The sequence below is a fragment of the Rhea americana genome, unplaced genomic scaffold, assembly GCF_003343005.1.
Source record: "Rhea americana isolate MKP2758 unplaced genomic scaffold, rheAme1 scaffold_27, whole genome shotgun sequence".
NCBI lineage: Eukaryota > Metazoa > Chordata > Aves > Rheiformes > Rheidae > Rhea > Rhea americana.
In genome coordinates, this window is record NW_028186390.1 from 3,331,662 (window position 1) to 3,352,654 (window position 20,993).

Sequence of the window (20,993 nt, forward strand, 5' to 3'; positions counted from 1 at the left end):
TCTATGTTCACATCATGCTCTGATAACTCTCTGTGATACCTTTCACAGTGGCTCCAATAAACATCCCTCGGCGTCACTATTTATAGTGTAGCTGGTGCAAGTGGATATCCTTATAGGCACATACATTGTGTTCGAATAATTTTCCACTACAGTCATCCTGTAATTTAAACAGAATTTGTCCTTGCACCCGCTGGATGTCTTATTGTGCGTATTCACTGTTAGGCAGATCTTGTGTTTCATGCGTTCCCATCTTCGCATTTGTATGCACATCTGTAGTTATACTGTGGAACCAGGCCTAGACTGCACTGCTAAATGCTGTCGCCTCAGGAGCTTTGAATCTCAAGAACTCCTTAGCTCTCTTGCTCTCACTGAACATGAATGCAGTGTTATACTCGATTGCACTACTTCTTCCCAGAAATATTCTTCTTTCTGTCACATTTTTCCATTTGTGGTAGTGGGTCTACCTCATTACTAAGGCTCCTTTTGTTCTTAGTATACTTACAAGCATCCTTTCGCCCTATTATCCTTTGCTCTGCTAGTAACACTTTTTTTCCTTGAGGTCTTTAACTTTCTTACACAGTGAATAACAACAAACATGGATACAGTGTACAATTGTGATACATGTTACTTGTCAGGCATTTCAAAACTCTTTATATTTTTTATTTCTAGAATAATTAACAGTATTTGGATGATGGTAATAAGTTATCTCACATTCTCTTACATTAACCAGGTAATAAACCCCAGATCACTGCTCTCTTACAGCTGTCTTTCAGAAGCCAAGTAGTAACTCCATGAAAAACTCTGAAATAATTTCATTAATGTGGTTTTATCTTTGATTGCTATATAAGCAATTTATGTCAGTTCTTTTTTGGCATTTGGTGAGTGAGCAGTCTATAGATGATACTACAGAAGTTACCAAACTAGCAAAATACATCTCTGGTTTTCCAATACATTGTCGTCTTCGTGTCTGTTTGCACAGGAGCATGGTCTGCTGCAACTTCAAGAAGGAGCATCGTCATACAGCTTTAGGTCGGTGCTGTGTACCATGCTGTTGCTTTGCTATCATACTTTCATGACGTTTGTCTTAGGTAAGATTGTTATAACAACTCTTGATTTGATTAGTTCTTGTAGGACACAGAAGGGAAAAAAGGTGATTCCATCACCTATCTGTTGGTGAATTGTTTATTCAGGATCAAATTAAATATAACTCATTCGTGGATGATTTTACAACAATGATTATAAGTGAAGAGAATGTCTTAATCTTCAAGATGAAGTTTGGCTTTATACAGAAGAAGTTGGGGATAGCTAAACAAGTCATGAGAACTAAATGTGTCTCTAGTCAGGTGCGTTATTTGCGATGTTAAAAATAATGGTTATAAATGAATACTCATGTTTATTTTCCATACCTATCTTTTTGGAGAGATGATAGCTTCCTAGAGAAGGAATACTCTTCCTTGTCATCTACTCTTAGAGCGTTCTACAAAATCTGTTGGTCTACATACGGCGAATTTCCAAGTTCCCAAGTACAGTATTGTCAGGATCTTCCTGAATGTTGGCTCTTAATAGCAGCAGAAGTCATTCACTGTTGCCCAGCAATCTTTACTCCATCCCATGCTGGTCCTCATGTTCTCTGTATTTTAACAGAGTTGCCATGGCACAAGGTAGATAGATACCTGTGTCTCCTTGTTAGCTGAGCAACACTRTCAGGCCAAAATCCTACCTGATCTCCATTTTCTTCTCTCTCTAGCACAAGATTTAGAATTGGAAAAGACCTAAGGATGTAATGCAGGGAAAAGGGTTGTTTCTGGCAACTCAGAACTACTGTCAACATTTTGGAAGTGCACCTGTGGAAGCCCCCTTGTGTTTCTTTCCTTTATGCCTGACTAGTGCAGCACCAACCTGTATTTTTGCCTCACTGCTGTTAGAGAGAGGAATTTGTGTGTTGGCCAGGTGAGGATGGCTAATCAGTACTGTTCCTTCCTGTACTTTTTTTTTTGCTGACTATTTTTATCACTTGCATTTTTTATGCAATCTAGGGACAGGAAAAGGAAATGTTGAAGAGGCAGAAAGACTACTTAAGCCTTACTTGGCTCGCTTTCCAAAGGTAAAATGAATCATAATTTAGTTTGATATGATTGTTTAGTGTTTTCCTGCCAAATAACAAAGATCTAGACTGTATGATCAGCCTGAAAATTGTTATAAAATGCTTGTATTTTTTAATATTATTTATTGCAGGGAGCCATATTCCTGTTTTTTGCAGGCAGGATAGAAACACTAAAGGGTAATATTGATGCGGTAAGTAATCCTTTTGCTGTTGGAAAAATAAGTCTTGAAAGCTTTAGAAAAACTCCTCCAAGAAAAATCCTTCCTTTTTGTTTAGTGCTTCTTGTGGCTTTGGCTTGTCTGTAATTTATCATTTATGAATTACAAATAGGAATTCTGAAAACAATTTTGAACAGTTTGAACAGCTTCTTTTGCTACCCTTCTCAGTTTCTGGTGCTGACTAAATCTTCCAATATTAATGGCACWTTTTTTTCATTGTCTTCTCTATCCTGGAGTGAGTGATGCCTTTAATAACATCTAGTGGTATTCCTTGCCTCCAGTTTGGATGGAGTCACATAAGACTTAAAGGAATTAGAGAGCTGAAGAATTCATGTCCAAAATAATTTGAGACAGGGAACCAGCTGGTGTGCAGTGCTGTAGCTCTCTTGAAGTCTTTGAAGCTATGACAGTAAAGGTCAGCTGAGTAGTTTTCCTCTGTCTTCAGATTCCTAATTCCTCTAGGAACAAACAGTCTTTTTTCCTGCACTTAGGATTGGATGTAACTTCCAAAAATGGGGAGCTCTGTGGTAAGGGTAAACTTGATAGCACCAGGATGACTGTGGAGCCATGGATCTCATCCTATTATGTGAAGTCAACAGAAATGATTTGGGGGAATATTAGGCTCTGATTAATTTGGAAGTTACAGGAGCCGTGGAGACAGATCATGGAGACCCAGTGTCTGTCACAGTGCTAGTGTATGTGCATTTACAGGTGATTAGGGTTGTGTTTGGAATTCTCTTTGTTCAGGCAGTTAATAGATATGAAGAATGTTGCGAGGCTCAGCAATACTGGAAGCAGTTTCATCACATGTGTTACTGGGAGCTCATGTGGTGCTTCACCTACAAGCGCCAGTGGAAGATGGCCTTCTTTTATGCAGACCTGCTAAGCAAAGAAAACACTTGGTCAAAGGTAAGTGGAACGGTAACAAAATATTTAACAAAGGGTAGAAGGCCCTGTAGTATCTATTAACATTCCATCAGACTGATAACTTTGAACTGAGTGAAGAGTGTAAAACAAAACCTGGTCTGTTGTAGCTCTTACAAAGCAATGTTAAGTGCAGACATTCAAATCTGAACAGTTTCTGAGAAAATAGATAYGTTTGGGGCCTGACTGGTACTTGAAGAGCAGCTCTGTTGCAGATTGATTGGTCCTTTAGTCAACACTTTGTGATTAGTGGCAAGTTGCCATTTATGGATATGAGCTCTTCTGGTGATGAGTAAGGCTAGCCACGATGGTGCCTCTAAGGTAATAAATGAAATTAGAAGAGGTACCTGGCCTTGTGCATCTGGAGGGGAGACATTCTCTTATCCAGAATCCTGGTATCTTCAACAGAGCTCCAAGAAAATCTGTCAGAAGGATCTTGGGGGGGGGGGGTTTGATTGATTCATTTCTTCTTAATGTGATCACACTGTGTGTGGTGGAGGGAGAGGTATCTCTGTCTGGTTATTCTGTTACGTATTGAATGTATTGGCCAAGTGCAAGCATAATTGACAAAAGCTCCGAACAGCCAGGTGAGAGAAACTCAGTGCTTCCGAGTAGATTAAAAACTGCAGTATGAACTCCTTATAACCCAGAAGATTCCAGCATTGCATTAGGCCACGGGATACCCAGGTGCATTCGTCTGAGTAGTTCTACAGAACTGTTGTTTAGGAGGGGAGCCCTATAAAAGCTTTAATATCCTGAAACAGCATAGTATTAATATTAACGTGCGTGTCCTTTTAAATTGCATGTAGAGTTTTATAGTGTGTTTCAGGGATTTTAGGAAGCGTCTCTGTTCCTATATTAATAGGTAACCTACAGTGCAATATCTTAGGGGCAAAATATTAACAAATAAGTGAATGATGGCCACACATATGAACTAATGGATTCTGTTGTAAATAAACAACAACATCTTAAAATATGCTCTTGAAAGCTCTTGAAACTTAAAGATACTGTATACTCCTTAGATCAGTACTGAGGAATTCACGAAGTCTTATTCTTAACTATTGAAATATTGTCATGTCCTCTGCTGCTTGTCTTTCTTGTTTTTGAATATATGATTGCTCAGGAATCGCTATGAGATAGTACGTTTCATAATTTGGAGTCTTGAAGCCCTTTAGAAAATGTTTGATGTTCTCTAGGACTTGATGTTGTGACTGGACACACAGACCATATGACATTATTTTCTTCCCTGAGAATGACCTTTTCATAAGTTTTCTAGCCTGTATTTTTGAGGGTAATAAAGAATTCACTTTACACAAGTACACAATTCTACAGTTGTTCTTGGAATGTGAACAGAAACTGGTACAAAGAAAACAAAGACATACATGGTTTTTAAAAAAAATCGTTTACTCTTCTCCTCTTTTTGAAATACTGGAACTAGTGTTTGAAAGCAGATTTTCTGCTTAAAACTTTTTAGAATTATAGAGTTATTTCTGCTGGTAAGCAAAAGGAGCAACTTTTTTGTGCTTTTGCTCTTTGTTGCTGTTTTGTTCTTTACATCAATAATGGTGATGATGTAAATTCATTTTACTGTACAGGTATTCTTGATTGTGTTTTCAGGCTACCTACATTTACATGAAAGCTGCCTACCTCAGTATGTTTGGACCAGATGACTGCAGTCCTTTTGGAGACAATGAAGTTGAATTATTTAGGTAAAATTTGCCAATTTCCAGTTACAACAGGAATAAATTTCTTATCTTTTCAAGCCACAATATTGAGGGAAGAGAAGGAAAATTACTCATTGTGCAGTTAGGAAAGTCTATACAAATAGCATTTGAAGTGGCAAGCAATTGAGGAGTGAAACATTCCCATTAGATTTATGTGGACTCTGAATTGAGACAGCAGTATTCTAGTGACCTAGAAATACTTTGGAGGCAGGATATTCATTATATCAGCCATACAGTGGCTGCTGCTGCTGTATGGCACGTTCACGTGCTTTTCAGTTGTTTCCTTTAATCAGCGTGGTGTAAGTTCTCAAAGCCTTAAACAGATTATGCTACAAAATGTGTGCCTCCTATAGCAACTGTTGGAGACAACATCAATACAATTTGGTTCTTGTGTTTTGGATTTGAGAGGAATATGAATTAGTTAGAAGTGCAAGTGAATATATGCACTATTGACTCCATAAACTGAATCTAGTTGTAATATATAAGCTCAAAAATACCTGAATTTTATTGGGCTGAAGAAAACCAATTAATTTGTTTTCTTGAAAAATTTTCTGTAAGACTTAAATACAGTTTTTTATGTACTTACAATATATAGATACTTTTCAAGTTTTTCATATTTTGTCTAATCATCATGAGCAGATTTCACTGGATTTAGGGTCCATTATGAAGTGAATTATTTTGGTGTTTGGTAGAATAGGAGTAAGAATAATAAAATCTACCTTGTCTCTTCTTCAGTCTGTGAAAGACAAGGGCCTTGCTGCATGTCAGTGCAGAGTTATAATAATTTAGGCTCATCATCTAATTTATTCATTGCAGGGAGGAAGCATCGCTCTTTCTCCTCCTTGATTAGAGAGGAAGCCTAAAGTGATATGCATCCCCTGCATAAAGGCAGCTTTGATGAATATGCATTGCCCTGCTTCCCCAGACATAGCAATAACTCAGTGTGTAACAGCTTTTATAAGCTCCCTTCAATTTGATTTTTAATTTGAATATTTTTTTCCCCAGAGGTTCATAGATTAAAAAATTATTTTCATTTTCTTTTTAACCTTCAGAAGTGTTCCCAGTTTGAAACTGAAAATTGCAGGGAAATCACTGCCTACGGAAAAGTTTGCAATTCGTAAAGCTCGACGATATCTTTCTTCAAACCCTGTTCCTTTGCCAGTTCCACCTTTGGTAAGTTAGAAATATTCCCCCCTACCTTATTATAATTTTTCTTTAATTTCTAAAATGGAAGTGAAAATGAGATTATTGTAATAGTATCTTTACATGTTTCTAAGGTAAACCTCTGCAAGAGACTGGAATGTTCCCAAAACAAAACCAAATGAATGCAAGGAATGTTGTAAAACTAGGGCATACACCAGCCCCTGGGAGCTAAGCCAGCTGTTTGTCACACATGAATATGTTGCATGTGTAACCCATTATTCTAGCTTTAGACTAAAATGCCTTTAACAGCTTTCACTGATTACCTTTTGAGGAACATTGCCGTGACTCTCTTCTATCATATATGTCATTTACTGAGACTGCTAAATGAAGACCTCAAGGTATAAGTAACAAAAAAGTATCAAAGAAACAGTGCAAGAACTGGAGGACCGCATGTAAGCATCTGCTTACCTGCCCCTGTATGTTTGCAATTTGGTGCTCTCCAGAGCATCACGTGGGTGGTGGAATAAAACACAGCCAATACTTTTTTGGCTGGTCCAGAAAGCTATTCCCTATGGCCAGGTAAAAAAACACTTCATAAGATGCCAATTGCCCAGTACGTAGTGGATTTACAAAACTTTATCTGCAAAGAATGAGTAAAAAGAACATGAAAAGATTTCGGCTCTACAGGTATTCCAAGTGCAGTGGAGTTGGTGTTTGCAGTGCTTTGAGCTGTTGCGTTTGAGAAACAGATGRATAATAATGTATACTCTTTAAGGAAATGCTACAATAAAGAGACCTTCTTGGAGATGCCATTCAGTAGTGAATTCTCAGCCTATAAGCTGGATATGTGACAAAATGCTTCATATAGAAATTTAGTCTCTTGTGGTTGAATTACAGTATATCATGGGTATTCACTAGGGGACACTTTCCACTAAGTTCTTAAGACTGAAATAAGAGAAATAATTAGGTTACTTTGATTTGCCTTTCAGGTTTCAGAAATTATGAAGAGTGAGAAATGTACACACCTGCATTTTGGTTGGGTTGTTCTAATGGGATTATTGGCAGAACAGCTTAGCTTTCTCTACTAAAGGCTTTCTGTGGTGTGCTGGGGGCACTGCATGGTCTTTGTTTCTGCTGCAGTTGCGTTGCAGAGGCAGCAGATGCCGCAGCTGAACTTTTTTTTTTTTTTTTTTTTTAAGGCCACCGAGGGTGTGTGGAATTGGGGTTCAGAGTCTTAATTGGCCTATTATTTCTCAGTGTTTTCTTTTCACTGTGAATGGACTTGATGAGAGGAGATGGGTCTCAACTCAGATATTTAGCCTAGAGTAAGGGTAGTTTGAGTACTTTTATGTCTAAGCCATATTACCAAATCTAAATTAGATATGACAGATTTTCCAGATCAACTTGTGAAGGCAAATATGACTGGAGATAAAATACTGTTTTGTTTCTTCTATCCTGACAGCTTTCAGTCTTATAGCTCCTGAACTCAGTTATCCTGTACAGGAACTTTATAGAAAAGCTTTATGTTTTCRAATACAGACCAGGTCTTATAAGACAGACAAAGAACAACAACAACATCAAAAAAAACATGTCATGAGGACCTATAATAGGACTCTATACTGTTTCCAYCTTTAAATTTGTGACTGCTGGCGGCAGTGGGCACTTTAATGCATTTTGGTCTGGTGAAGCGTTCTAAAGGAGAACACTGAAAAACAAATAGAAATTAAACCAATAGCTTTTAATAGAATTTACTCTGAAAAACAATTACAGTTGAATATGAAAGAAGTTATTTTCAGAGGGAACTTCGAACAAATCTGAAAATTTTAATAGCGGTTTACAATTCTGCTCTAGAATTCTGTAGTTTGGTTTAAAGATTGGCTTAAAGATTGGGGGGGTTGGTTGGTTTTGAAATATGAAATTTCATATTTTCTGTGGAAGCACTATATTATAATTATTTGTATTTATTACAGACCTAGTTAGGTTAGAACTGAAAAACAAGAGGCTACCTTGATCAAGGGGCAGTTATCCATGAGGTGTCCAGGTTTTAAGTCTGTTTGTCATGTTAGTATTGGCCTTTGTTTATAAGTGAGTTAGTGTTCTATTCAAGCAATCCTCTTTGGTGTTGTGTGAAATAAGTGGCCCTTTAAGTGTTTTCCAGAACTAACTTGCTCTGAAAATGAATGTAACTAGTTTTCATTTGCAATGAAAATATGTATTGAGAAACTGAGTTTCTAGTTAAGGAATTTATAACTTTCTCACCATGGATAAAGATAAGCTGAAGTACTCAATAACTACATTTATCCAGTAGCATAATCAATGATGCTATCTTCTCTCCCTGACCCTAGGAAATGATGTATATCTGGAATGGCTATGCTGTAATTGGAAAATGCCCTGACTTAACAGAAGGAATGTTAGAGACTTTAATTGAAGCAGAAACAACATTGGCAAGAAATTCAGGTAACCAGTGATATGGTTTAGGCTGGTATTTTACAATGAGATAGCTAAAGATACTATCTGTGCGTAAARAGAAAGTCTCATTAGTGAAGTTAATCTGATTGTAGGCAGAAGGCAAATTATGGAACAATAAACTGTTAATGCAGATAGGAATAATTTTCCTCTTTTAGTATAGCAATAACTTATAATGATAACAAGCTATTTTACATCTGCAGCTATGTGAGAAGAATAATCTGTGACATGTATTAAAGGCCTGTTTATTTTGCTATATCTATTAATTTTTAAAGATCAAAATTAGTATGTGCATTGACTTGATTACTTGGACCAGAAAATTTTGTTGTTCTCAGATACTATATTTTAGTTCTGAAGGATAAATGAAAGGAGACAGAGTATCGGTCTTGTTTTAAAAATGCTGTCAACTTATGATGAGACCTTGGAGGTCTGGATGGTATTTGTATGTTGACGTTATGCTGTAGAAAGCTAGGACATCAGAGATGGGCTTTCTTTGTACTGTGAATAAGCCCTATCACAAGAAAGGGGTTTGTATGGAACTAGAACAGGCTCTGCTGCCACATCTTCTGTCAGTCTGGTAATTAGCCATCCATGAGAGAGCTAACTGCTGTTAATTTCTTGACAATCATTCCCAGCTCCTATGGGAGTGCAACCACACTCCCAAGGGGAGTGCACAGCCTTCCTCACAATGTTTCCTCCTACTGAAGATGTGATTTTCTTATGTACTACCTTCCTGCAAAAGCATCAAGCCCATCTTGACAAAGGAATATAGGTTAAATCACTGCACTGCACTCCTCCTGTGCGTGTTCTGTGTGTTACACAGGTATTCTTTTAGACTTGGTGTTGCTTGAAAGAGGGGCTAAAATTGTCTCCTTTTAATTCCTTGAAAAAGACAGGAGATGAGTATTTGCAGTGAAGGTGACATCTTAGAAGGATTTTGACAAAGCCTTCTTTCACCTTCTCATTTGGCTACGTTATTTTAGATAAGTGATTTATTACTCTGTTTCTTCTTTTTCTATTTTGTGAATAAGGCTGGCTAACATTTTGCAGGGATTTTTTGAAGTTGATTCTTTTTTGTAAAACACTGTGAGGACCTTTTAAAGACATCAACAATTTGAAGTATTACCAGTTTCAAATAATAACTTGCTGTTTTCAGGTACCGTGCTTTCCTTGAGCTTTCCTGACAGTGTGTGAAGTTTTACTGTTGTATTTTCCTGTATTTTCAAATATTTTCTCTGTCTTATTGTTAGATTCTTAATGCAAGAATCTAATGCTATAAAATTACGAGCCAGAAAACATGCATGTGACTAGTGTTATACAGTATAAGGAGTGTTATACAGTATAAGGAATCAAAGGAAGCCAATTATTGGAAACATATCTAGAAATATAAATCTGATATATGTAATTATATCTAGGATAGATCCCTAAATATTTGTTTATATAATCCAGGATGTGTTAAAAGTAGAGAAAATACATGCATGTGATTGTGCTCATAGAAAAGTTGGCCAGAAGGGACAATTGATCTGCTTTTTATTCTTCTAATGAAATCAGTAAAACTTTTCTGTGGACCTGAACCATCTGACTGTGGACATACCTTGTGTGTCAACTTTTGTCCTCTTCTCCATTGCTTTTGTTTGAATAGTCATTGGTCATCTTCCCTGGGTTTTGCTTTGGAGATGCACATAGATGGTATGGTAGATTTCTCTGTAGGACTTAGCAATAGAAGTGCCTGTGTGTATTGCTGTAGATGTAAGAGTTTTTCAGTGTGTATCCAACTGCAGGATCAAGGCCCCTAACTGCCAGCTCCAAAGGGGAGCAACTCTTTCATGCTGTGTGTGTGTCAGTGTTTAATCAGCTGGAGTGATAGAGAAAGAATTGTGTGACCTTGAGGAATGCAGTAATAGAAATAGGATGAAATTTAATAGGCCAAAATGTGGTATTACACATTTTGCAGAAATTCTTATTAGTTAGTATTTCATGAGTTGGAAATGAGCTTTGCTTATAAATTTAAAACTAAACTACCAATGTGAAAAAGTTATTACACAGATGCTTTCAAAATGTAGCGGCAAAGCTTTCCTGGTGGAGAAGGGGTATTAGTGATGATTTTGGGCTAGGCACTGTTAAGACTGAGTATATATAATTCTGAACGGGTGAAAAGAAGGGGAAGGTAGGAAGGTGAGGGAAGGGCAACAGTAGCCAGCAAAGTTAGGCATGTTTTCTTTAGCGAAAGGTGGAGAATTGATAAAATTATTCCCTATGAACAGATCACGTGGCTAAAAGTCAAGGAGCGAGAAGAGATGTATTTACTAAAGAACAGTGAAGACATAAGGTTGAARGATTATAAATTGGACCTCAGTATTTCCAAAGTTTAAGAATTTTTAGGTGTTAGAATAAGATTGTGGAATCGCCGTGCAGTTGGGGCAGTGGGGACAGAACAGCTCAACAATTTTTAGACAAAGTTTGATCAGTTTATGAAAAGGATGATGTGCCTTTGTGATAGCAGGAGACTGCACTATGTGAACTAAATGAACCAATTAGTTCCTTCTGTCCTGTGTTCTGGTAAATATATCATACTCATACCTACGTGTGTAAAAGTTTTCCTGCAGGTAGGAAAATCTCCAGTGCTTTGAACAATTTTCTAAAATGTGCCATCTCATTATTTATTTTGTCTTGCAGCTACAGAGTTACTAGCAGATGACCAGTGCGTGATAAAACTTTTAAAGGGTTTATGCCTCAAACATTTGGGCAAGATCTCAGAGGCAGAAGACCATTTTACTTACATCTATTTAAAGTAAGTTTTCATACCTAGTATATAGGGGAACTTTGGATTAAGCAAGGGCAGATTAAATGTTGTTATGAACAGAAGGGAGAAAACTACAGAATCTTTACTATTTATTTCACCTCCTATGATGTTTTAATTGCCAGTGCTGTTAGCCATGTAAGAAAGAAGGATTGCAAATCTGCAGTCTTTACTGGGATATGTTCTCATTTTGGGGGGACTATATGTGCCTAAAATCTGTGAGATACCACTGCTTCCCCCTTTCATCCCCCACTCCCCATCAGTCCTGAAGAAGCTATGCCCAAAGAGCCAAATGCAGTCTGCAGAGACAGATGGCAGCACAATTATACTTGGAACTTCTCTACTTCATGCAGTGAAAGGCATCTCTTTCTGTCAGTTCACATGGATAGAGCTCATAATATTGTCACCTTTTCTAATTCCTCCCTGATAATAAGGACAATGTTTTATAATCCTGAGAAATAACATAGTATGCAGCATGGCTCTGCAAAATACACCTTTAATAACCTGAAAGGTAGTTTTGGATAGAGAACATGATGAGTGTTGTAATAGAGATTGATTACTCCTTCAGATCTTGGCTAATCTCCTGTTTATTTATGTTTGGAGCTGTTAAAAAAGGAAATGATGTACATCATTTCAAGATCTTGATGCTATTTCTTTTCCAATGCAGTGAGAAGAAGATAAAATATGACCATTATCTAATTCCAAATGCTTTGCTGGAGCTTGCGATACTATACCTGGACCAGGGAAGAAGAGAAGAAGCAATAAAACTACTGGAAAGAGCAAAGTAAGCAAGTGAAAAGCCTGTACTGATGTCTAATGAGTCAATATGGTATTTTGCTGAAAAGCAGGAAGGAAAACCATTTGATTAATACCATGGGAACTCATTGTTTGTTTATTCAATGAAAGCCCTAGTTTTTGTTAGGGCCTTTCTAATGGTAGACACTATCCAGTTATTCGTCTATGACTATCCATCCATTCTGGTAGGAGAAAAAGTAATTTTGAAGATCTTAATACAACTGTCAGGGGCTTCCATGAGAAATAATCCACGTGTGACAAAATTAAATGATCTTTGTAGGCTCCTTATTTTTTTGCAGAAGATGTATTAAATGAAATCAAAGCTCCATATTATGGTTGAAATAGCATTACTCAAATTGATTGCTAGCAGTGCTGTTTAATTCTATTTGATGAAATACATTTAAAGATAACTCTTCAGGTTGCATTTATTAGTATCTTTGCTTGCATTGTTTCATCTGCATCTGGAATACAGCTGAAACACCCACTCTCAGTATTCTTGTTGTGTGATTGATTTTTCCGTCAGAGTAGGTTTATCAGGAATAGTTGGACTTTATCATGTATGTCCTTTATTGTAGAACTAACAAAATATATTTGTACCTCAATCTCACTCTTCATACCTCTAATGAGCAAAAATTTCTTTTGGGGATGGGGATGAGGGGCCCCATTGAAACCAAACAACCTTTCAAGCATTCTGTCCAAGCAGGGTTGTCCATTTCTCTGTCTGGATACTGAATGATTTCCGATATCTGTACATTTCCAACTGCATAGAGTCAGGCCCACCACTGTTGCAAGGGTGAGTGGCTGCAAAATTGGTATCTGGTCCTCAGCTTCAAAGAAGTCAGACAGTGTTTTTGTATTGAGTTTTTGTCCACATCAGTCCACTATGCAAGGAAGAGTAGTAAATCAGTCTACTAAAGATTATACCAAAAGCCTGTCAACACAAAAATTGGGATATTACAATTCTTAATCTTCTGTGCTTGTGAGCCTGGACTGTGTAGACTGATGGAAGATAGTAACAATAGCAAAAATTTAATCGGAAAATGCAATGGGAAGTGTTTCAGTCAGTCTTACATTCCTCAAAGCACACGTTTCCTTCTGTCCTCATTTTCTTTGTTCAAATCTTATCTTAAAAAGAGGCCTAGAAATTAATAATTCAGAATTTCTCATTCTGTCTAGTCCTTTTATCACTTCCTGCAGAGCCATTCTGCATTCAGCACTCTGTGTAGCTCAGCACGCAGACCCCTTCAAGGGTCTTCCCTTAAGTCAAGCTTAAAACAGAGAGCTGCTTTAAGTATACTGTTATCCATTGTATGAACAGCTAATACCCAGGCTTGCCATGCTCAAAGAACCCATGGAAAATGAAATGATATACAAAACATAAAGTCTTGTTTCAATCAGTTATAAAAAGAAGCAGTCCTTAAATGATCACTTGTGGCTGTTATACTTGATTAGAAGTACCAGTACTTCACAGTACCAACATGGATCCATTTAGCTCTTCTCTAGTGCGGGCATCTGTGGTGGGACTCTAACTTCAACCTTCATTTCCAACTAGACCTTTGTGTACCACAGTATCCTTAGCTGTCCTTCATGTGCTGTGCAACTCATTCTTTTATTCCAGACTAAAGCTGCTCAGCTCACAAGTAGTATCAGTGAGTCAGAATATATTATGTCTGTCAGTAGAGGGCACTTTTGCCTTCTACGAATGAATAGGCAAAACCGCAGAAGCAGTACTGTGGTTAGCGAAATTTTAACTCCGAATGCAGAGGTTTTCCAAGCAAGCATTCAGCTTCAAATACTGATTTTGCTTTTAGCCACTAGAGGGAGGACGTGTTGTCTGTGATGGCTTTGGGGATTGCATAATTAGGCTTGTAATTGGCCAGAGTGGAGATGAGCACTTTGCTTGTGGATGACGCTTGATTTGCTTGACCTGAATCCATATACTGCTGCTAGCTTGAATGTTTCAACTCTAGGAGAAAGAGTGCAATGAGATGATAAACAGTTTTATTTGATCATGCACAGAATCATTTCTATTTGTATCGCTGTAAGCTACAAGAAAGAATGTCAGCCTACTGATGAGAAAAATGAACAATGTTTTTAATTTCTTTATGACAAGGTCTATTTAATTTAAAGCAGAACTCCAAAGAGTTTCAGATCAGTGAGGAGGGTAATCTGTTCACTTCCTTTATTCAGCCAGCTTCTTTAGTGCTGCATACGTAGTATTATAAACCGATGAAAGATGGCTGTAGAATACCTCCTTTTCTACAAAGAGACTGCTACGGCCATAGGGGCAGATACCACGCCTTCATGCTTGATTTAAATTACGAACTTTGAACTGAAATGCTTTTTAAATATACAGATTGCTTAGTGTTTGATGTTATGTTTCTGTAGGGTAAAAATGGTAAATGCCTTCTAAAAGAAAATTAGGGAAGTCTTACAGCCATTGGTGTCTAGATTCTGTATCTGTACTACAAGAGTTGAAATATTAATTCCTAGAAAGTAGGATCTACRCTCTCTTCAAAGGCTCTTTGAACATAACTTAGCTACTGGAGAACTCAGGCAGATGACACCACTGATCCAGCCACTATTTGTTTGTAGGGGAGGGAAGAAATTCCGTTCCTTCCTGCTAGTCTTTTCCTGGGCTGGTGAACTGCTCCTTGGAAGTCTGTGTGGAGCCTCATATGCATCCTTGTAGGTAGTACAGGGAAGGGTGCAAGTATTGGGTAGGTGGAAAATAAGTGGTAGATGGTTCAAAGCATCCAGAAGAAAATATTTCACTGAAACATACTTCTTTCTCTTTACCACTGTACCAAATATAGGCAGTTAAAGTCTTCATTTCACTATATTTAAAAAGTGAATAAATTCTTAAATCATTGTAATTTTCATTCTGTGTTGCTTAACAGTTAGCAGTGGCTGTCAGTCTCATTGCTATCCATATTCTAGCTAACAAAGGTTCATATCATTGCTCCCAAATGGTTAAATCCTTGCCCTTAGCACACACTAACCATCTTACTAAAATGAGGAAAAAATCCTGAAAATGTTTGTTTTCAGATTTGTCAGTAATATCTTGGGAGACAAAGATATATCTAATTTCTGAATGTAAACTAAGTGGATGTTAGAGATATTTAATATGGACTCAATATTTTGACTGAGTGGAACAAATTCAATTCCTTATTAAACTATATCTTCCCTGGTAATTGCCAGACATGGGACTGCAAATAAAGAATAAAGAGCTGCATTGTTTGTCTAGGAACACATGCCTGTATTTTAGGGTAGGCAACAAAGGAGCTAGTGAAGGAAGGCTTTTTGCTCCCTACAGTTGTTTTGCTTAGAGCAATAACTTAGAGATAACTTGAAAATGTTTAAAATATATATATTCATCATAGTGGATCTGCTTTTGTTTTAGACAAAACTACAAGAATTACTCCATGGAAACAAGAACACATTTCAGAATTCAAGCTGCCCTGCACCAAGCCAAATCCATCCCAGAAAATGGAATGCACTCTGGAGCCTCAGCAGTGTCGTAACTTTTTCTTCTTTGATGTCCTGTTTGTTTGCAAACTTTGGTGCAGAAAATTACTGACACTTCAGAATAATTTTCCTTCTCTTTCAACTCAGTGAGAAACCAAATCACTTAGAATTTTAAAGGTGATGCATAAAACATTAATCTGATGTAAGAACCTGGCAAAAAAACTCTCTCAGACCAACCATAACCCTTAAAAAAAAAAAGTTGTTTTTAGCAAGTGGTTTTTTGAATACCTCTTTACATCTGTGTAATTCAGTTTTTGTTCATATATGGCTTTTTTTCTGGTGTCCACAATGTCTACTACACAAGCTAAAACATAAAGCAGAACAATGGAAAAAAAAACTTTTAAGGTTCACAGATTTAGTCTCTGTTAGCTACAAATGTTCATTTGAATTCATTTTGCTAGAGGTTGAAAATGAAGCATCACTTTTTCCAGGTACCTATTTAGTTGAAATGGTGTGAGAAAATGTCAATGCACAAGAAACATAGCAGGGGGTGGATTTGAATCCTGGGCCTTTCCAGTTGTGCATAGAAAGCTTCTCTTTACTAGCTTTTACTAGTCATTTATTTTGCTGCTGTAAGAAGCTTGCTGGTGAAGAAAATGGTCTCTCTTGTGCAGGTGTCTCGGCTTTTTSTTTAATTTGGTCTTTCATGTCAAGCCTGTCATTTGTAGTGACTGAATAGTTTATGGTCTGCCAAGGAGTTCAGAGGAAAAAAAATGAAGATGACAGTATAAAACTGTATGACTTCTTCTGAGGTCCTAAGGGAGGACCTTAGGAACCAGTTCTGTCATTAGACTGAGCATGATTTGGAATTTATATCATATTTAAAGCACAAGTCCTCRAAGGTCACTTAAAAAATAACAATATGCTACTGGCTGTACAACAACACAAAGTTACTGAGGCAGTCAGCCAGTCAACTCCTTAAAGTGATTGTTCTTGGGCTTAGCTAGCTGAGATATTCGTGTTTAAAGAAATCATATGGCAATGTTTCCTTGTTAGGAAGTTCAGATTGGAGCAAGCTCTGCCTTTTGCCAAAGAGGACACTTGCTCTTTTTGGTCTTTATTGATTTTTTGGSAGGAATCTGTGAGGAAGGTGCTTTGAGGGGGATTGATGGTAGAGCAGAAGGCTAGCTCCTGTTTCCAATCCTATCTGCCATAGAATTGCTGCTTTTCTGCAAAACCGGTAAAGTGAGCAGTAACACAGATTTGTACTGTTTATTTTTCTCGAGGCTAGCTCCATGCTTTTACTCCTGTATTTCTTTGGGACAGATTTCTACCTCCCTTTTGAAAGAGATTATTCCCCATGACCTCTTCTGATATATGGAGATGGGAGATCTTCTGACAACCCTTTTTCTCCAATGGAGATGTTTGTCAGGAAGATTCCTGTCTGTGTATCTCACAGAGGATATTCTTTCTCAGGTGACTGTTCCCAGCAGAAGACAAAATTGACAGTATAACTTTGCTTTTACCTCCTCTARGAAAATGACATTGTTTTATAATGCAAATTCATGTGCAGGGAGACAGAACCACCTGTTCCTCAACACTGAGAACTTGCATTGCCTTAAAAGTACACACCCTTCGTAAAAGTCTTCCCAAGTTAAAATGACAGATGAAGAATTCAATTTTTTTTAAAGAAGTGACTTCCTCAGTTCAGATGATCATAAATAAAATTCAGTAGAAACAATTACACTATTTACATATTATGCATCAAAATTTAAGTGTAAAAATTCAGTCATTCTTTGTATATAATAAAAAAGATTCTTGTTCTACTTCATGCATATAACGCCTCTTCTTCCAGTTGTGTCYTTTTCAAAAGCTTTGGCATCTAAGCAGTCTAAGCATCTTCGGAGCAAGCAGTGCCATGAAAATTAGCATATCTTGTACTTTGCAGAAAGTGAACAATCCTTGTGACTGTAGATTCATCTGAAAAGGCCGCTGAAATGCTCTTTGAAATTTCGCCCACATCTGAGTTTCGCTTACGCTGTCAACTACACTGCACAAAGGACAAATACTGTGTGATATGCAATCAACTTCCCTGATTCTTTGCAGAGGTGAAAATCCTAAGACTTTTCTAGTAATCTTTGGTCCGACACAAACACCAGTCATATCGTGGACCTGATCACCAGCTTTGATATCTCCTTTGAGGACCTTGTTGTTAGCCATTACCGAGTAGTCTGTCCTTTCGCTCTGACTTATCAGCTCCCAGACAATAGGAAAGAGTCACCTTCCCTGGTGACTTACGGACTGTAACGTTATGAACTCACTAAAGAAAAGCAACACCTTACYTGTGGAAGGAGGAATGGAGGATCTGGTATGTGATAACTGTTTGTTAGCCTTGATTTTAGATAAGTTATCTTTTGACTAGCCCATCCGTAATACTTGTCCATGAGTGTGCTTCATTTTGATGCTCTAAGGCTAGTAAGCAAAAATTCAGATGTCAGTCTGGCCTGCGAATAATGTAACAATATCTGGAAGGTCTGTCCTAAGATCATCTCTCAGGCTGGAGAATTTTCCTGTTCCTTTTACTGAAGCTACTGCATTCCTCCCAGAGGACCTCTCCAGAATTGCTTCATCAGTCTGGATTGCCAAGTACAATGAATTAAGGAAAGCAGAACTGGTGGGAGAGGTTCTAAAACAGCTTTAGAGTTCAGTATATTCACCTACCAAAAAATAGGGGATATGCTACTGGAATCAAATAAAGGATTTTCAGTGTGTCCTAAGATTCTCAAAAAGTAAATACTTCTTCAGGTAGAAATAGCCAATAGCTCATTTGCAGGAGTGATTAATTCCACTTTCAAATATTTTATAGTCTGGCTTATACTTGAGAAACTCCCTCCATGTACTAGGTTTTAGTCAACAACTGCTGCTATCTACTGTCTTTGTCCTCAGTATAGCCAAAGAAATTAACTAAAGGCAAGCTAATAGCTCATAGCAGAAAGTAGTATTCTGCACTTGGCAGGACCTTGATCGTAAACCTTATATATTGTATTTCTTTTTTTAAAWTTTTTTTTTATGTATTTTGTTTAGTAGCACTGATGAGTGATTTCCTGTCAGTAGCTGAGGAGAAGAAATTCGTAATTGATTTCCTGGATCTCTGCAGCTGTTACCATGACTCACCATGTGATATCGCTGCATCATCTGAAAGTGGTAGTGGCAAGGAAGGGAAAAGCAGTAAAATGAAGATCACCGTCATTGTTAGATCTGATATGTGGAATTCACGTACGTGTGGTCTCATTAGAGCGAAGGGAGGTATGGGTAGAAAAGTCATCAGTGAGCATCTTATACTGAGTGCTAGGTATGCATTGGCTCCTAGCTCCTCTAACTAACACTATAAATAACCTGCTGGGTGAAGAAGAGAGGCAAAACTGAACCTGGAGACAGGTTTTTTTGGTCAGAGGAGAGTATTTTGATGAATTCAGAAGCATGATGCGGTTTCTATTATTTGGAAGCACCACTTACGATTGCTTGACTAAAACAGTAACATAGGAGCACATTTTGATTTATTACAGATACACAGTTCTATTGTTCTATGATCTACAGCTAATGCCTTCTGGCATGAATTGTTGGTTTAAAGACTGTCCCATTCAGACAGACGCTGTCCTAGCCGCAGGTTATTTACACTGCAGTGATATGGCATTCGAAACTTTTCTTAGGAAACTTTGCCTTTTATAAAACATAGCAGTGCAAAACAGGATCATATAAAACCTTTCCTCCCTTTTCTCACTGTTCTCAGCATTAAATTCTATATTAAGTCCAATACCTTTTTATTTCTCTGCTAATTATCTAAAACCTGGCTCCAAACAGCTAAAAAGTAATGGCTTGGTAGCTATGACACCTTGCATGACTGGCCCAGCAGAAGCATCTGCAGTAGGAGTAACACTCCTCTCTGTGAAACAAAGCTTTCGTAGGGGTCAGTCTCCGAATGCAGGAGGCACCCCCAAGACTTTCAATACAACCCTCACAGCCCTCAGTTCCAGCTGCAAGATACATTTCTCTCCCTTCTCTAGCCTAAAAGCACAGAAGCGATGCACACGTATATGAAATGACCAGAACAATACATTGCACACGGTCCCCCCTCTGGGAGGAAGAGGAGACGATAAACAGAGGTGAGTCATATTGTTTCCTGCTGCACAGGAAAGTGGCTGGAAACGTCACTGACAAACGATCTGAAAACCTGAACAGACTGGAAATGAACTTGCTTCTTCGCAAGTTATGCTCTGCCAATACCCTTTTGTGATAATATGCAATGTGTGTTGGTAAGTATTTTAACTGAATGATTTGTCATCATAAAATCTTTTTAAAAGATGCTGTAAACTTAAGATGTTTGGTTTGCTTTAGGTTTGCTTCAAATGCACCAAAAAGTCAAACTATAAGTATTTTCTTAAAAAAAAAAGAAAGAAAAAATCCAAGCAAATGCCTATGTCAAAGATTTATGAACAGGGCTAATAAACATCAGCTTTGCACTGTGGTAAAAATTTGCATGGTGTTTTTTTGCAGATTGACCAGTATTTTTTTAGGATTAGGCTATGTTCTATTATATTGTTTTTTTAAAAAAATCTCTGAACCTACTTACTTTCATTGCTGGCTAGACATAGGCAAAATGCTTATTTAAATATATGGATTATGGTAAATTCCAATTGCTTTTCCTGTCCTTGGTTATTTTACAGAATGAATAAAAAACAAAGCATTCCTAAGCCCCCTCAGCATGCTGCCTTTATTGACTACTTCAATTAAAAAAAAAACAGCCAAAAAAACAATTTATCCCATGTCAGTCAAATACTGTAACAGCTATTTCAGGTCTGCAGATGAATGGTAGTCTAGTAGTCTCTTTTTTTTACCTCTAGCTTTTACATTAATTGTGTTTCTGACCTATTAATCCAATTAGTAATGAGCCTCATGAAGAAGCCATAATGTCCAGCTATTTTAGAAGAAACATTTGGTGTTCGAATCTATTAACTTGACATTCAGTATTAGTGAGGGTGCCGATGATAGTTAAAGGTTATTACTTATGTATAAGTAAGGCATCTAGGTCCTGTGGATTTTACTTTGACAGTGGAAAATGCTGTTCTGTAGAATTAGGTAAATTTATTTTTTTTAACTCTCTGAAGTTTAACTCTCTATTAACAGTGAATCAAAATTGCTGTGACAGATGCAAAAAAAATTTGCAGAAAGACCTATTCCTGTACTCTGGTTTTTCTCTTCTAATTATATTGCAGTTGGCAACTAGGACTAAATGCAGTTGTTTGTAATTATGCTGAAAGTAAATCGTAACTGTAAGGAAAAAAGCAACACTG

The 20,993-nt window shown here is 37.4% G+C and overlaps 1 protein-coding gene across 1 annotated transcript in view; it reads left to right on the forward strand.

Moving 5' to 3' along the window:
• TTC39A (tetratricopeptide repeat domain 39A) overlaps window positions 1-15,796 on the forward strand; it is a 46,814-nt gene extending 31,018 nt beyond the window's left edge. The window contains exons 9-18 of the mRNA XM_085308052.1: window positions 980-1,088; window positions 2,037-2,104; window positions 2,236-2,295; window positions 3,070-3,231; window positions 4,864-4,955; window positions 6,023-6,143; window positions 8,459-8,570; window positions 11,256-11,370; window positions 12,047-12,163; window positions 15,578-15,796. Of these exons, the coding sequence (XP_085164178.1) occupies window positions 980-1,088; window positions 2,037-2,104; window positions 2,236-2,295; window positions 3,070-3,231; window positions 4,864-4,955; window positions 6,023-6,143; window positions 8,459-8,570; window positions 11,256-11,370; window positions 12,047-12,163; window positions 15,578-15,698 (1,077 nt within the window). The 3' untranslated portion in view covers window positions 15,699-15,796. The remainder of the gene's footprint in view (window positions 1-979; window positions 1,089-2,036; window positions 2,105-2,235; window positions 2,296-3,069; window positions 3,232-4,863; window positions 4,956-6,022; window positions 6,144-8,458; window positions 8,571-11,255; window positions 11,371-12,046; window positions 12,164-15,577) is intronic.
• The last annotated feature ends 5,197 nt before the right edge of the window (window positions 15,797-20,993 follow it).